The 18,961-nt window shown below is 36.8% G+C and overlaps 1 protein-coding gene across 1 annotated transcript in view; it reads left to right on the plus strand.

Moving 5' to 3' along the window:
• Window positions 1-18,961, plus strand: part of RYR2 (ryanodine receptor 2) — an 805,653-nt gene that overhangs the window by 241,090 nt on the left and 545,602 nt on the right. Inside the window, exons 10-11 of the mRNA XM_045294222.1 lie at window positions 4,255-4,354; window positions 5,244-5,340. Coding sequence (XP_045150157.1) covers window positions 4,255-4,354; window positions 5,244-5,340 — 197 coding nt within the window. The remainder of the gene's footprint in view (window positions 1-4,254; window positions 4,355-5,243; window positions 5,341-18,961) is intronic.

Genomic DNA, 18,961 nt, shown 5'->3' on the forward strand with positions numbered 1-18,961 from the left:
GAGCATCATAGAATGCCAATTTAATAGAAGAAAGTATTCTTGCATTGAGGGAGTACTTGAGTGGAGGCCCAATGTCCTTCTGCTACTTTATTACTAAACCTATAATATATGCACATAGATCTGTTTCCTCATCCTCTTATATAAATTTATTTGCATATGTACATGCCTTTATTTAGACCTCTATAAATGTCCTTTGGCTCCTAGCTCTTTCCTCTATTTCCTTTGACTTTACTCTTTTGTCCTATTATCATGCTCAGTCTTCCTTTGGGTTTCAGTAATTCCTCTTGGTTACATTACCCTTGATCACACCCTACCAGGCTTCCTATACCCTCCTCACCACCGATTTGGATCACTTGTTGTTCCCTTGTCCCTGGGTTTGTTAACACCACTACCTTTCTTCCCACCTCCCTATCTCCCATGTCCCCCCGGAACTGTCGGTCCTGTTGTTTTCTCCTTCAGATTGTTCATACAGCCTATCTTATTTAGACAGACCTGCGGAGATAATAACATGCACCGAAACAAGGCAGAGCAAAACCAAGCAACAATATTCAACAAAACAACAACAATAAACTAATGACAAAAACCAAAACAAAACACAACAAGAAAAAAAAGTTTATAATTAGTTCAAGAACTGTTTGTTGCCCTTTAGGAGTGCTTTCCAGTCCAGTCTGTTGGGGCACTACGCCCTGGCCCTAAAGTCTACCTTCAGCATTCCCTGGGGACCGTGCCGCTTCGTTCCCTTGCTGTTGTTTTGCACCCCCTTATCGTTTTGCCTTGGTGTGTCAGGATCCGATCGGGCACAATTCCCATAATGTGTCTCTGGTGTTGTCTCCTATAGGGCTATGGGTCAGTGAGGGGCATCATGTCTTATAATGGGGCCGGCCATGGGGTCCTCTCTGGACTGGCTGCGCTAATTGGGAACATTGTCCTCAAGGCCTAGTGGGCCAGGATGCGCTCCACTCTCTCCTCCTTCCCCCTTCATCGGCTCCAGTGTGCTCAGATCAGATATGTCCGTCTCCCGGAGCTGCAGATTCAATGCCGTCCTTTGAAATAAATATTCGGGGTGGGGTGGGGGTGGCAGGTGTCCATGAAGTGTTTGGGATTGGGGCCAGCCCCTCCATTATCTTTTAACTCCATTATCCATGAACCTTTTGAAGTTTGCTCATAAATTGACTAAATAAAGTGAGCAGCATTATCCTACCATATACCTTTTGTCCTGTTCTCTTCAGACAACTACCTCTTGACCCATATACAGGTTTGAGCTAATTAAGGCACAGTGTTATCTGTAATTTGTTATGATACAAATAGTTAAATACCTTCCCAAGTCGCTAAAACACAAGTAAACATTTTTCCTGATACTCTCTTCTTTTGGCCAAGATCCATTTGACATCAGTAGGTATATCCATTGTTCTACAGCCTCTTATGAATCCAGCTTATATAATAGTCATCAAACCACAGGCTAATAAATGTCCTCCACAATTCAGATACTAGATATTTAAATTTCCGCATTAAAAATAGAAATTAAAGCAATAACAATAGCTTGTGCCACTGAGAGACAAAATATATATGTTGTTTAATGACAACCAAGAAAGTATTATCCACACAACCAAATACCTTGAGTAATAAACTACTCCTATGCTCTCTAATTTTTGAAACATCAGGAATGTTCACCTGCTTGTTTTTTGTCAAATATTCTTGTCAGGTTTTTAAAACCCTTGTCCAACCCAGATGACTTCCTAGGTTTTTTAAGCCGGCATTCTTATCCTAACTTTCGTAGGTCTGAGGCCTCCTACTTTTATGCAGTTCCACTACAGCATGCAGTTGTGATCTCAGTTGTAACCCCCTGACTTTCCATGCTGTAAAGATCTAGTTTACCTAAATCTTTTACTCCATTAAATCTACTAGGAAGTAGCCAGGATATTAGAAACAAGGATGGCAAGTTTCTCTCTCATATATTTGGACTTATTATCAGGAGAGACTGTTACCTGGAGAAGGATATTACACTTGGTAAAGTAGTACATCAGGGAAAAGATGAAGACCCTTGACAAGAGAGATTGCCATACTTGCTGTACTGATGGGTTCAAATATTCTGTGAGGATGGCACAGGACTAGACAGTGTTTTACTCTCTTATATATGGTACGTAACAGATTTCTCTTAAAAACAAGAAAAAGACATTTCGGTCCCTGAGATATGTTCCCAAATATTTTATTAGTAACTTTTCCAATCAATGGATATAAAATATTACCAAATGCCCCTTCAATTCAGCTAAAATTTGCTCTACCTTCTTCTTATCTTCAACCCATCTGTATTTTCACAACCTCTTTTCCACAATAGTAGCCTTGTTTCTCTGAAGCATGATCTCAACCTCAGCCCCTTTGTTGACAAAATTTGCTCTTCCACTATGGTGTATTAATTTGTTATTCACTGTCTTAGCTATCTATTGCTATAACAGACATATCACAGTTGGATGGATATGACTGCTCACTGAGGCTTGGGCAGCCCCCTCATCTCTTTGACCAGTTATACCAAAGGCATCACACTCTGGAGTCAGTTTGATTACACAATACATTTTTCTCAAGGTTATACATTGTTTATTATGGTCCACACAGTTGAATGCACTTATCTAGTCAATGAAACACCATTAAACATCTTTCTGGTATTCTCTCCGTTGAGACAAGATCCATCTGATATCAGAAATTATATCCCTTGTTCCACTGCCTCATCTGAATCTCATCGGAACTTCTGGCACTTCCTTGTGAAGGTACTTCTGCAACTGTTGTTGGATGATATTAAGCAAAAATTTACTTGTGAGCCTTATCAGTGATATTGTTCAATAGTTTGAGCATTCTGTTGGGTCACCTTTGTTTGGAATGGGCACAAATATGGATCTCTTCCTGTCAATGGACCAAGTAACTCTTTTCCAGATTTTCTGGCATAGACGATTAAGTCCTTCCATTGCTTCTTCAGCTTTAAGAAACATTTTAGTTAGTATCCCATCAATTCCTGGAGCCTTATTTGTGGCTAATGCACTCAGAGCAGTTCGAATTTCTATCTTCAGCATCATTGGTCCTTGATCATGAATGCTACCTCCTGAAATGGTGGACTGTTAACTAGTTCATTTGGTACAGTGACTGTTTTTCCCTCTTAATGCTTTCTGCATAATTCAATATTTTGCCCATAGAAACTTTCAGCACAATCTAAAGGAATGACGTATGACAAACTGACAGACAGGTGGTGGTAATTAATTATCAATGACTAGGGAAGAGAAAAGAAGAATAAATTTATTTGAATTGTGGTGTTTACAAAGACTATGGTGTTTACAAAGACAAGAATTAACATCTGTATTATGGGAAGTATAGCGAGAATATTCCTTAGAAGCAAGGATAATACAAAAATAAATTCCTTTAAGATTTGTTCAAGATTGGCCCCAAGGAAGTAGAGGTTAGAATGTCCCAAAATATTACTCTACTACTTCATAACCCCTGATGTCAGTTGGCACTCATCTCCTCAGTTTTGTTCCTCATGTTTCAGAGTTCTGCAATTTGCTTCTGGTAAATATCAAATTGAAAGTTCAGATGTCCATCTGAAGGATACTTTTGTTTACAAGACTGCAGTAGCTGGTAAATCAGGTCAGCTGATAGGTCAAAACTCAGCCCCAAGGGCCAGAAGTCAGACAGAGGAAGACAGGTGAAGGCTCGAAAGCAGGAGAGAGAACTTTACCGAAGTTGCTTAGCACAAATACAGTGATCCATGCTTAGCTGCAAACAGATGCATGCTGGGACCCTGTCAAGATGGCTACCTTAGTCCATGGTCTTTTGATGTCAAAAGTTTAGGTGGAGGACACACTGACTGCTTCTGTGCGTCTTAGTTGGGCTAGTCTCAGTCTGTTCCCTGATCCAACGATCCTGTTTTCTTCATTAAGTGTGCAGCTGGTGGTTTGTCTATAAAGGGAATTGCCTGAAACCGCAAGTTCATTCTTGTTTTAATATAGATATCAAAGATAAACTCTCCCAGCCCCCCTTCATTATTGTCTGAATACAGGTTTAAGTTAGTTACTCAGAATGCAACAGGAATAAACTTCAAATGGAACTTCGTATTCTTTTTTCACTAGTATCTTAATTTTTGAAAGGCAATATTGAAGCATGTTTTTTAGCACATGTACAGCTCTGTGATGCTACATTTGTGTGGGCAGACACTTATGTATTAAGGTTTATCAGAGACTGAAGTGGCACCTTCTTTTACCTCTTACTTAGCATTTGTCCTACGGGAACAGCAGCTTGCATGTGGATGCTGCCTTCCAGCAAACTCTCTGGAGTGTGGCCCCAATCAGCTCAGGAAGTGAAGCTGCCCAAGGTAAAACCACCACTCTAATTGGAGGAAGATTCCTTGATGAAGAGTGGTGAAACATTTTTAGAATTGTGATAATGAGCTACTTAAGTAAGGCTGGTTTTCATCAAAATGTTCTGTCATGCACACACGAGACCTAAAATCCCATTTAAATTGTTTTATAAAGTGACTTTTGTATTAAGATTTGTCTTCCTTAATTTTATGCTACTCTAGATTTTAGGGTATTCTATATGTTTTGGGTTCACTTCTAGGGATTGTTTTTGACAAAATTTTGGCTGGAGGGCATTTCACAGATGAATGCCAATATTTCTGATTCTGTGGTCTTGGCTGTAGCGATGCAGCACAACAAAATTTGTACAGTGGAGTATCAGGCAAATCTTTGCATTTGTTCTGGTTTTTCTAATTTAAATCAATTGGATTATGTAAATTAATGCTCATGCTGAGGCTATTTATGTAGAGTTGAACTGTGTACCATTGAGTGTTCATTGGATTATTTTTCAGTAGTTGATTGCCAGGTCTTCTGAGATACCCAAGGATCGATGCAAATCTCCAAACTTGCAGTTTGCAGCTAACATGTAAACCATTTGCACCACCAAGGACCTCCTTATTTTATAAAATTCTCCACTAAATTATAAACATGCATGGTATTATGTTTGAATCTACCTGTTCTAAAACATAAATATATTAAAATTGGAGCCCATATATAATTATATTTCTAATGAGGGGTTTATGGCAGTTGAGGTTCTGATTCAGATGCTGTATCTGGAACCTTCTAATGCTGTGACCTTGGCAAATGAATTAAGCTTTGCTAGATTACTCTATGTCTGTCTATGAAAAGAAAAAATGAGACTATAGGGCCTACAGCTATGATAATAAATGACTCTGCTTCTTCCAGGGTATCTGATTGGTGGTGATGTTCTCCGGCTCCTTCATGGACATATGGATGAATGCCTCACAGTTCCTGCAGGGGACCATGGAGAAGAGCAGCGAAGGTAGGCACTGAAGCCCAGGGCATTACACCTTATGTGTTTAAATCTTGGTGTGATTTTTAAATTATAGCTAGCTCTGAGCATAATAGAAAATAGGCCATGCATGTTCTTCAGTGAAGTAGTTTATTTACTTACTTAAAAGTTCTCCCTCAATATCATGTGCTCAAGTGGGAAGAGAATGCTTTGAAAATGATGATAGCAGTATATGTACAAATGTGCTTGACACACTTGATGAATGTATGGTTTGTGATAAGAGATGTAAGAGCCCCCAATAAAAGTATTAAAAAAAAAAAAGCTCAGACGAGAGTACTGGGTTACGGCAAGCATTCAGAAGACTACTATAATTTACAACAGCTTTTGCATGCATTAATTTTTTGGCTTTAAAATAGTTTGCTATAAAACAATGAAAATAATTTTGAAAATGTCTGCAGATGTTATTTGATAACAAATGTTATTACTAATACAATTTAAAAATATGTATTAAGTAATACTCTTGTTGATAGATGCCATTGAGTTGGTTCCAATCCACAGCAACCTTCTGTACAGAAGAAAAAAACACTGACTAATCCTGCACCTTTCTCAGAGTTGTTCTTATGTTTGAGCCAATTTTTGGAGTTAGTGTGTGTTAGTCTGGATAGACTAGAGAAACAAACCCATGGACACATATGTGAATAAGAAAGAGATTTATATACAAGAGCAATTGAACATTGAGAAAACATCCCAGCCCAGTCCAGATCAAGTCCATAAGTCCAATATTAGCCCATATGTCTGATACCAATCCATAAAGCCCTCTTCAGACTCACAAAACACATGAAATAACGCCAAATGTAGAAGATCATAGGCCAGTGGGTAGAAAGTCTTTGGATCCAGTAGCATTGGAAAGATCTCAGCACTGGCAGGGGTCTCTGCATGGCGTCTCCAGCACCCATGGCTGCATCAGGGTGGGTCCATGAGTCTTGTCAGCTGCTCTGTCTCCCAGAATGTGAGCAGAGAGTCTCCTCCCTCCAAGGAGGAAACAACGGAATTCACAGAATTCTCAGGAAAAGGCCATGCCCACACAGAGGCCTCATTGGCTATGATTTGATTAACTGGCTAGACTCTAACCCTACACGCTTAATCTTTAAATTGACAATTATATTACTAGCACAGTGTGGCAATCCATCTTGTAAAGGGTCATCCTCTTTTTCATTGCTCCTCTATTTAACCAAACATGATGTCCGTCTCCAGGCACTGACCTCTCCCGATAACATGTCCAAAGTCCATATGATGAGAGTTTGGCCATCCTTGCTTCTGAGGAGCATTCTGATTGGACTTCTTGCAAGAGAGAGAGAGATTTGTTCTTTTGGCAGTCCAAAGCACTTTCTGTATTCCTTAAAAACACCATAATTTAAATACACAAAATATTTTCTTTCAGTGATATTTCTGTTTTCCAGTGAAAATACACATTCTTAAGTGAAATTATTCATCCAGATTTATTATTTTAAGCTCATTTGCAATAACTAATACTTCCTACCTCCCCTGACATGACTTTATTTCTGTATAAATTTAACCCTGAGTGTGTATCATACCAATGTCAGAGCTCTTTCTAAAGCAGTACATTTTGGTTAATTAAAAAAATACTGCAAAATTATTTGATTTTGAGGTGGTGATCTTAAAGCTACATAAGTTATAGAGAAATATGGAATATTTTCTTTTGCCTCATAGCTCTTTGTTCTCATTATGAGTTTGCTATGCTCATTCATTGTATCTTGTCATTAAAGTTAAATAACTAAAATCAAATCAGATTTCTTAGTATGCATAAATAAGGAAGTAGTATAAATGAATTGAGCAGATAGGAAGGGGTTATAGTGTCTTCATAACATTTTAAGAACATTTTATAAATGCTGTGTTCCTAAGTGAATTTCTTAACCTGCGCATACCTGGTCCAATTAATGATTAGTAGATAAATACGTACATGGACACATAATATAATACATTATGTATATATTATATATTATGTAGTATATTTATAATATTGTTATGTGTATGTATATATACACACATGTATATGTATATATTTACACACACAATACACATGTACATATATGATTTACATATAGTATATAATATTGTGAGTATGTATACACACATATACATAATACATTAGATACTATTGTTGTGTATATAATATTATATTTTGCATATATATTATTACTATAAATTATTGCTTATATAACATACTTTATATATTATATATTACTTCTATAACATAATGTATTATATATTGCTTATATAACATACAACCATATTATGATATATAATATTGTTAGTGGCTCTCAGGTCAGTTCCACCTCATGGCTATGCAGAGTAGAACTATTCTGTAGGGCCTCACATAAGCTATCTTTCAGAAGTACATCACTAGAGATGTCTTCTGAGATCTCTAGATGGGTTTGAACCCAACTTTCTGACTAGTGGTAGAGCACTTAACAATTTGCATCATCCAGGGAACTTCAGTCAATATATAACAAAGCTGATTTTTAAAATTTTCTCATATTTCATTTTGTTATTTCTTCAACCACTTACTGATTCTAAAAAAATTCCACCAGTCTCCTTTTTACAATTTGATTTGGTCTAGAGCCACATTTTCCAGGTATGATTGGGCTAGAAAGGTGTACTTTTGGAATTTTAGACTTAGGTAAAGGATAGAAATAGCTAGAGATTTGAACCCTTGGATTTCCGTAAAAATGAAGTAATGATTAAGGTGTTTGATTCAGCTGATGTAAGGTGAATTGGAGAAAAGAAAAAAAAAGTCAACATTAAAAGAAATAAGTCTAATGAATTTCTCCATTAAAATTTAACATACTTTTCCACATTTGGTTTAGTTACTGGATCTAAATCTAATCAAGTTAAATCTAGACACATAGACTAATTCAAGAAAAAAAAGGAAAAAATTCTCTTTTTAAAATTTCCAACTGCCTTTGTTGTATTTTGTCTGGGGTGAAAGTAAAAGTAACAACATAAATTTTGTTAGTTTTTTGTTCTACTCATATCTATATCTATCTATCATATATCTATCTATCTAATGTTTATATTATTCCTTTACTGTGGATTGAAACATTAGAATATTGTTTTCAATCCATGCTCAGTCATTTACATTTTATACTGATCTATCCTTATAAAACATATCTATTTTCCCTTTACAATTACTTAATTAGAGCTATTGTAGCAAACGGAACCCCTAAATAAATATGCATTGTTTCTTCATGTGCTTTTTAGGCATTTGTTTTTTTATTTTCCTAGTCCTTTTAAGTGATGTTCAACAGCTTGCTTTAGCCCCTGCCCATGACTCAGCAGCTCAGTCAAAGACTGTTAGGCACTGACATTGGAATATGGATTTTATACTGTGAGAATGCAAAAATTGAAACACATACTTTCACTCTGATATAATTTTTCCCTATGCTTACTTCAATTTAAGTAGAGGAGAATGAAACTTTCTTCTAATTATAATTGAGAAATTTTTATGTTTAGTGAGTTTGTTAGCCACATTTACTAGAGAAACAAATCCAGAGATACTCTATGTGTAAGAAAGAGCTTTATTTCAGGAAGTAATTCTATAACAAGAAAACATCCACGCCCAGTCTAATTCAAGTCCTTTAGTCTGATAATAGTCAATAAGTCCCTCTTCAGACTATGCAACCAAATGTAATGATGCAGAATGCAGAAAGATCACAAGCCAGTAAGTGCAGAGTCTGTGGTCATGGAAACATGGTGGGTAACCAGCAAGCAGGAAGGTGAAGGCAGAGAGGGAGAAGAGAGAGATCTTCAGAGAGCTATATATTTGAATCACACCTTCAAGGGAAGCCAGTAGGCTGTGATCTGATTGACAGGCTAATCTCCATTCATATCTTCTTACAAGTGCCATGTTGGCACAAAAAAAACTGTCACATTAAGGGGGTCTTATGATTATTGAAGAACATTTACGTCTCAGGAACTTTGGTATATTGGGTGTAAAGAACAAGACTCAGATTCCAACCTGACTATTAAAATAGAAGTACTGTAGTCAGCAAGAAATAAATGTAAATCTGGGAGAAACGATTCACAATCTTAAGAAAAATAAGGTAGGGGAATTGTAGAAAACATTCCTTACAATTTTTCTAACAGATGATGAATATTAGTTAAGGTAGGAATCTTTGTTGAGTTTTGTTTTGTTTTGTATTGACAATTTGTCATTCTGTTTTAAGCAAAACAAACCAAAGAGCTGCTGTTGAGTTGATTCAGAGTAGAACGCCATAGGGCTTTCTTTCTTTATTTTTCTGTTATTTGTTTTCAGACTTGAATTTCATTTCTTTCAGTCGGAGGAAGGAGTGATTTTCATAGGAGAAAATTGCTTAGTATTCCCATGTATGTGTGTGTGTGTGTACCATAGTTTATTTATCTGTTCTTCCATTGATGAGCACGTAGTGTTCCATCTTTGTATTAGTGTGATGAACATAACTATGTATGTATCTGTTAGTGTTGCAGGGTTTTTTTCTCTCTAGGAAATATACCAAGCAGAAGGATTCCTGTACCATATGGTATTTCTGTTGTCTACAGTGGTTGCACCATTTTACAGTTTCGTCAGGTTCTATTCTCGCCACTCTCTCAACAAGAATATATTTTGTTTTCTTTTTGAACTTTGTTTTTAATACTGAGATTAGATATCTTTGTTGTTTTGATTTACATCTCTCTAATGATTATCATGACGTTCATATGATGTTGGCCACTTGAAGTCTTCTTGGGTGAGGTGTCTGTTAGTATCCTCTGCCCATTCTTACATTGAATTGTCTTTTTCTTGTTGAGTTGTTGAAACTTTCTATAAATTTTAGAGATCAGTCCTTGCCTGGTATATCATTGCAACCATGTTTTCCCAGTCTGTGGGTATGTTGCTCTTAAATCTTGTACACAAGTGCCTACTTATTTGGAAGTCTCAGTATCTAGTTTGTCTTCTGTTTTTTATGTATTATTTATTATGTTTTTTCATGTATTTATGTGTTGTAATTAAATTAGGGCACCTATGTTTGTTCTCATTTTTATAGTTCTAGGTTTTACAATTAAGTCTTTGATTCATCCTGAGTTCACTTTTTGTATATGATGTGAATTATGAGTCCTGTTTCATTTTTTACTGCCAATGGATGTCCAATTGAACAGTACTATTTTTAAGAAACTACCTAGTCCACATTTAATGAGTATCAAAGATCAGCTGTCCATAGGAAATGGATTTACTTCTGACTCTCAGTTCAGTCAAAGCAGTATATGTGAAGGACCATGTACTAGTTCCAGGCTATTTTGATTGTAGTGGTTTTGAGACTAGGAAGTATGAGGTCTCCTAATTTGTCCTTATTTAGTGGTGCTTTGTTTATCCAGGGTAACCTTCCTTTCCCTATAAAGGTTGTGATTAGTGTTTCCATTTTTTTAAAGAATGATGTTGGAATCAGGACAGGGATTAAATTGTGTCTGTAGTATTGGCATTTTCACAGTGTTATGCCATTTTATCCTGAGGATGGTATATAATTCCATTCATACAGATCTCTTTTGGTTTCTTAAAGCAGTGTTTGTAGCTTCCTTGTGTAAATCTCTAGTTATCTAGTTAGCTTTGTATCTCTAGTTATATTTATTCCTAAACATTTCATTTTTAGAATGACTATTGTAATTGTTCTTTTCTTTTCAGAATTCTTGGTTAGAGTAAAGAAATCTGACTGATTTTTGTACTTGATTTTGTTCTTGCCACTTTGGAGAATCTTTAAATTAGTTCTAGTAATTTTCATGCTGAGTTCTATATTTTCTATAATCTTCAAGTAGAGATCACTTCATGTGTTTTGGCGGGAAATTTTTATTTATCTTGTTTTATGGTTTCGGATAAAATTTTCAGCAAAATACTGAATAAATGACAACAGCAACAACAACAACAAAATCCAAACTCACTGCTATTGAGTCCATCCAGATTCTGAGTGACCGTATAGAACAGAGTAGAACTGCCCCTATGGGTTCCAAGATTGTAGCTGTTTATGGGAGTAGAAAGCCCTGTCTTTCTCCCACAGAGAAGCTAGTAGATTGAGTTGCTGACCTTATGGATCACAGCCCAATGTGCTCTATTATGCAACCAAATACTGAATAAGCATGATAATAATGGGCATTTTTTTTAGTCATTTTATTAGGGGCTCATACAACTCTTATCACAATCCATACACACATTAATTGTGTAAAGCGCATTTGTACATTCATTGCCCTCATCATTCTCAAAACATTTCCTCTCAACTTAAGTCCCTGGCATTAGGTCCTCATTTTTCCCCTCCCTCCCTGCACCCCCTTCTCTTATGAGCCCTTGATAATTTATAAATTGTTATTTTGTCATATCTTGTCCGACGTCTCCCTTCACCCACTTTTCTGTTGTCCGTCCCCCAGGGAGGAGGTCACATATAGTTCCTTTTAAGCAGTTCCTTCTTTCCTAACCACTCTCCCTCTACCCTCCCTGTATCACCACTCACACCACTGATCCTGTAAGGGCTCAAACGCCCAGTATACATCCTCTAGTCTAGCTAGGCTTGCAAGGTAGAATTTGTGTCATGATAGTGGGAGCGGGGAGGAAACATTTAGGAACTACAGGAAATTTGTATTTTTCATCGTTGTTACCTCGCACCCTGACTCGCTCATCTCCTCCCCGAGACCCCTCTGCAAGGGGATCTCCAGTGGCCTACTAATGGGCTTTGGGTCTCCACTCCGCATTCCCCCCATCATTCACTATGGTAAAATTTTTGTTGTGATGATGCCTTATACCTTAATCCTTTAACACCTCGTGATTGCATAGGCTGGTGTGCTTTTTCCATGTGAGCTTTGTTGCTTCTGAGCTTGATGGCCGCTTGTTTACCTTCAAGCCTTTAAGACCTGAGATGCTATACTTTTTGATAGCCGGACACTATCAGCTTTCTTTGCCCCATTTGCTTACGTACCCATTTGTCTTCAGTGATTCCTTCGACACCTCGTGATCACACAGGGTGATATGTTCTTCCATGTGGGCTTTGTTGCTTCTGAGCTAGATGGCCGCTTGTTTACCTTCAAACTTTTAAGACCCCAGATGCTATATCTTTTGATAGCGGGGCAGCATCAGCTTTCTTCACCACATTTGCTTATTCACCCACTTTGTCTTCAGTGGTTGTGTCGGGAAGGTGAGCATCATAGAATGCCAATTTACTAGAAGAAAGTATTCTCATGTTGAGGGAGTACTTGAGTGGAGGCCCAATGTCCTTCTGCTACCTTAATACTTAACCTATAAATATAGGCTCAAAAATCTATTTCCCCATCCTCATATAAATATATTTGCATATGTACATGTCTTTATCTAGACCTCTATAAATGTCCTTTGCCTCCCAGCTCTTTTCTCTATTTCCCTTGATTTTCCTCTTTTCCCACTATCATGCTCAGTCCCCACCAGGATTTCAGCACTTCCTCTTTGTTACATTCCCCTTGATCATGCCCTACCAGGTCTCTCACACCACCTCCCCACCAATTTGGATCACTTGTTGTTCCTTTGTCCCTGGGTTTGTTAACACCTCTTCCCTTCCCCCCAACTCCCCCTCTTCCATGTCCTCCTGGAACTGTCAGTCCCGTTGTTTTCTCCTCCAGATTGTTCATCCAGCCTGGCCTATCCAGACAGACCTGCGGAGACAACAACATGCACATAAACAAGACAGAGCAAAACCAAGCAACAATGTACACCAAAACAGCAACAACATCAAGCCACTGACAAAGAACAAATTAAAACATACCAAGAAAGAAAAGCCTGTAGTTAGTTCAAGGATCGCTGGCATTCTTTTCTGGTTCCTGTTCAAATGGAGATTGCTTTCACTCTCTTTCCATAGAGACTAATGTTGGTCACTGGTTTTGTACACATGCACTAAATTATGTTCAGAAATGTCCTTTTTCATCCTTATTTGTTGAGCGTTTTTATTAGGCATGGCTGTGGTGTTTTATCTAATGACCCTTCTCTGTTGTGTGATATGATCATTTGATTCTTATCCTTTCTTTTGTTTATGTGGTTGCTTATATGTATTGTTTTTCTATTGTTGGATCATCCTTGCACACCTGGTATGAATCCTACTTGGTTATAATGTATTACTTATTTATATGTTTATAGATCCTATTGGCCATATTTTGTTTAAATTATTTGTGTCTACTCCATTGAGTATTATTAGTCTTTACTTTCAATTTTAGTGTTGTCTTTTCTAGGTTTTGATATTAAAGATATGCTTGTTTCATAAAATGAGCTTCAGAATTCATGAGCTTTTTATTATTCTGTCATAATTGGTGCCAGCTTTCTTCTGAATGTTTGATAGAATTTACCAGTGAAGTCATGTGAGACTGGGCCAATAACCCTCATAAACATAAACACTAAAATTCTCAACAAGATTTTAGTCAATAGATTAAAACCTCAAACCCTCGAGTCCACTGCCATTGAGTTGATTTGGACTCACAGCAAACCTATATAGGGTTTTTGAGAATATAAATCTTTCTGGAAACAGCTTCATTGTTCTTTTTTTTTTGGAGTGGCTGGTGGAATCTCTGACCTTGTAATAAGCACTGCAACACTTCCCCAACAGTGCCACCAGGGTATGTAATGCCAGGTGAATTTAATTTGGTTCAGGACAGGTGTAATAATATTAGTAAGATTGTCTTTAACTTTCCCACATAAAGTGCACTTATACCATACTGCCATCTCTTATCTTTATTGGTGTGCATGCTTATCACTTCTGTTCCATTTTTTATCCCTTTTACATAGCCACATATAAGTGGAGATCTGCTTAATTGTGTTTCTTGCTTCCTTTTTGTGAAAGGAACAATTATAAAAAGAAGCTGTGTATTTCGGACAGTGTAAGACATGAAAAAATAATAATAATTTATATATTATCAAGGGTTTGTTAGAGAGGGGGAGGGTGGGGAAGGGAAGGAGAAAATGTGGAGCTTATTCCAAGGGCTCAAGTAGAAAGAAAATGTTTTGAGAATGATGATGGCAACAGATATGCAAATGTTCTTGACACAATGGATGTATGCATGGATTGTGATAAGATTTGTATGAGCCCCAAATAAATTAATTTCATAAATAAATAAATAATAAGATTTCTTAACTTAAAAAAAAGAAAAGAAAAAAGGTTTCAAGACTGTGACCAGTTTGAAGCATATTTCTAGACCTATCTTCTAAGATGTCTCTGATTATCTTTGAACCTCCAACCTTTTGACTAGTAGTCAAGTGTCAAACTTTTTTTACTCAGAGTACTGTGTGTTAATTGATGTTGTGTGTTCTCAAGTCTATTCTGATTCATAGTGGCCTTAAATAATAGACTAGCATTACCTCATCTACAGGGCTTTTATCCCTGAAAGGCACTGGTGGGTTTAGTCCACTGACTTTTTGTGAGTTACTGAGTGCTTAACTACTGTGACACCAGGGATATTTATGGGTTAATTAGTGTAGTAATGTTTTCTCCTTGTATCTTCCCTAATCCTTTTCCCAATGTAAGTGGAGAGCAGTTTTTATGCTTCCTTGGAATTATGTTCCACATGTTTCTACAAGGCACTTCTCTTGCTACCATTTAGTTCCTAAAGACTGAATTCAAGGAGGCTGTTAGGCTTATTTTCTTAGACATAGGAGAGAGGGTTTGCAAAAAAAGAGGAAAGAGGAAAGGATTCTCATTTCATGTGCTTAAAAGACATTCACAACCAGACCTAGATAGTGCCGAATTACCACTAACACCTGTTCAGCAACCCAGCAGATGTGCCCAGAAAATGAGAGAAAATGTATTAAAAAATTCAAGTTAAAAAAAAGCGGGGGCCAAACTAGAGAATCCTCTAAGACTGTCACCCAGATATACCTTTTAAACTTGGAATGTAGCCACTCCTAGGGGTCAACTTTTGGCCAATTTCAGATATGCATATAAAATAAACCATGTCACTCTTAAGTACTATCTCCTTTAAGTAATCGTCTGTGTATAGCCTAAGCTCAACATTTTCCCCAAAGAAAAGATGAGAAGATAAATTGTGTATGTGTGGGAAGTGGGGAAGCGGGGAAGCTTGATTAATAGAAAAATAATAGAAATTATGAGAGTCCTTACATCTGAAAAATGTGACCGATTTTAATGAGCCGTGTGTATGTTGTTGGAGTTAGTTCGTACTCATAGGGACCGTACACCCAGCACAAGGAAACATTGCTGGTCCTGTACCATCCTCATAACTGTTTTGTTGGAGCCCATTATGGCAGCCATGATTTCAGTCCAACTGAATGAGGGTCTTCATATTTTGGGGGACGCTCTGCTTACATAGTTAAATGAGAGCCTAATTTACTTTGTAAACTTGAAACAAATATGCAGTTCAACAATTAAAAACATGCAGTAAAAAATTAAAAAGATATGTAGATGTAGGACATGGACAATAATAGACAGTGTTAACAACCTAGGTCCCTTTCAAAGCAGCAATTGAAAGACCAAAAAAACAAAAAAAGAGAGACTGGAAGAATGTGAACAGGGCGAACTTTACTTGGTTGTTCAGACCAGGAACATCCTTGGGCTAGAGATGCCAAGGAAAGCTCTTAAAAAAAAGAGGTTTCCAGGTTTATGCATGTAAAAAGGAAGTAAAATTGAGTGAATTTTGAATATTCAACAGGTTTTACAGAATAGTCATGAATATACACTAGGACAGGGTTATGAGTCTTGACAGAATATGGTCTATCAGTGAAAGATGCTCAGCATCGTTAGTTATTATAGAAATGCAAATTAAGAATAGGTAAAATTAAAAGTGACAACAGCAAATATTCGTAATTCGTAAGAAAAAGTATATAACTCTTGCAGGTTGTGATAATGTAAAATGCTACAGACACTCTGAAAAATAGTTTGCTGGGAAAACAAAGAAAAGAAAAAACAAAATCACACATGCAAGCCCCTATGGCCCAATAATTACACTCCTGAGCACTTATTCCAGAGAATTGGAACATGTTCACACAAAGACCTGAACATAGATATTTACTGGAAAGCTGCTGTATTTGTAATTGGCATTAACAGGAGTCAGTCCAGATGACATTCAACAACTGATGTGTCAGGAAACTATGATAGAACCACTGTATGGAATATTGCGCAGAACTAAAAGGAATGAAATATTGATACAGGCAACATTAAACAAAACTACCGGTGGATTATGCTAATGAACAATGTAAATGTTATATTCTGTTATAATTTCACTTATAACATTTTTGAAATTATGTAGTTTTATAAATAGAAGATGGATTATGGCTGCCAGAGGTTCGGAAAATTGTCAGGGCAGATAGGCAAGTAAAATGTGTAGTTTTAAAATGTAGTACAATGAATGTTTGTTGTATAGAAGCTGTTTAGTATCTCCACTATGATGATAGATACATGAACCTTTACAAATGATATATAAGGATGTATGCATGTAAAAATGAGGACAGTTAAAGTGGATAGATCTAATAAGACTGGCTGGTATATTATATAAATATGAGTATGTTGGTTACAAACTATAGTTTTGTATACTATTAGTATTAAGGGAAACTTATTGAGGATAAAGGATATATCTATATTATTTCTTATAACCAATCTATCTAGATGATATACAACTAGAGTGCTTCTTAGAGGCAAGCCTTCATCTTACATACTTTGGACAGGTCGGATATGTTTTCAGGAGAGACCAGTCCCTGCAGAAGGACATCCTGTTTGGTAAAGTATAGGAGTGGTCAGAAGGAGGAAGGCACTCAAGGAGATGAGTTAACACTGTGACTGCAATAATGGGCTCAGTATAGGGAAATTGTGAGGATGGTACAGGAGCAATCAGTGTTTTGTTCTATTGTACATAAGATTGCTATGGGTTGGAACTGACTCAGTGGCACCTAACAACAACAGCAACAACGGTAATATGTTGTACACAGTTATGGTAGATGAGGCTATTTTAAATGAAAACAGCGCTGAGGGAAGATAAAAAATACTTATCTCTTGAGATAGATAAAAATATTTACTAAAACAAAGTTGTTTGATGATAATGAACAGCAAATAAGGAAGTCAAAATATTTGAAGCCAATCAATTGACTTTGAGTTAATAAAAACCAAGATTTCTGTGAGAAGCCTTAAGAAGGGTAGGCCCTATCTCAAAGCCAGAGAATTTCGTTATGGCTTTCAGGAAGTAAACTGCTATGTCGTACAAGTACATAGGATGGAGCCATGTGCCAGTGGGTTGAGGACAGTCTCTATTTGCTAAGAATAGTCCCCACCTGCTGGGAAGAAAGTGGAGGCCTCCATCATACAGCTGCAAGGGTTTGAATGCTGCCAACTGGGAGCTTGGAAGAGGGTATCTAGCTCCAGGTAAGAATTCAGGTCCATCCAACACCTTGATTTCAGCTTCTGAGACCTTAAAGACAACCCAGCTACGTGTCTTCCCAGACTTATGACCTACTGTGGAATAATCAATGACTCCTTTTGGTGCACATACGAAGTCAACAGAATTTGAATCAAATTTATGGTAATTAACAACAACAATGATAATTTGCTACCAATTAACAACAGCATTAGTGAGCAGAATGAACTGGGATGGGCCATTTTGAATCAGACAATCTTATGCTCTATTGTGCTGGGAATAACATATTCAAGAGGAAAGGCATTGCATTCATTGTCAAAGATGCCCTTTCAAAGTCAATCTTGAAGTACAATGCTGCCTGTGATAAGATAGTGTCTATCTTCATACAACGGTGTTCCATCAATACAAATATTATTCAAATTTATGCACCAACCTCTAAAGCTAGTAATGAAAAAAATTGCAGGGTTTTATAAATGTCTACAATCTTAAATTGATCAAACATGCAATCCAGATGCATTGATAATTATTGGGGACCAGAATGCGATGCTTGGACACAAAACAGAAGAAACAACAATTAGAAAATCTGACCTTGATATTAGAAATGAAGCTGGAGATAAAAAATAGAATTTTGAAAGACCAACAACTTCTTCATTGCAAATAACTTTTTTCAACAACATAAATATACACTTCATGTTCTCCATATGGAATATATAGAAATCAAATAGACTACATCTGTGGAAAGAAATGATGGAGAATTTTATTATTACCAGTCAAAATGAGGCCAGGAGCTGACTGGAACAAACCCATGATTACTCATGTGCAAGTTAGGTTAAAGTTGAATAAAATTAAAATAAGCCCACTAAAGCCAAAATACAACCTTGAGTATATGCTACCTGAATCTTGAGAGCATCTAGAGAATAGATTTCACTGAATTATCTGTAGGATGACATCAACAACATCATGCATGAAAAAAGCAAAAATTATTTAAAAGACAGGATAGAAAGAAAAGATCAAAGTGGATGTCAGAAGATATTTTGAAAATTGTTCTTGATTCCTAAGGCAGAAGGAGGATGTGATGAAGTAAAAGAATGGAACAAATTTCAAAGAGCAGCTCAAGGAAGACCAATGAGACAGTTTATTGTGCCAGCCTGGCTGATAAACGCAGGTGGGATTGACTGAGGGGTGGAGAGATGGATGGCTTGGTGAGCCTTGCCTTTCTTTTTTTTTTTTAAACATTTTATTAGGGGCTCATACAACTGTTATC

Source organism: Echinops telfairi, unplaced genomic scaffold (genome assembly GCF_000313985.2).
Source record: "Echinops telfairi isolate 266 unplaced genomic scaffold, ASM31398v2 ScPeMD7_3509;HRSCAF=4178, whole genome shotgun sequence".
Classification (NCBI taxonomy): domain Eukaryota; kingdom Metazoa; phylum Chordata; class Mammalia; order Afrosoricida; family Tenrecidae; genus Echinops; species Echinops telfairi.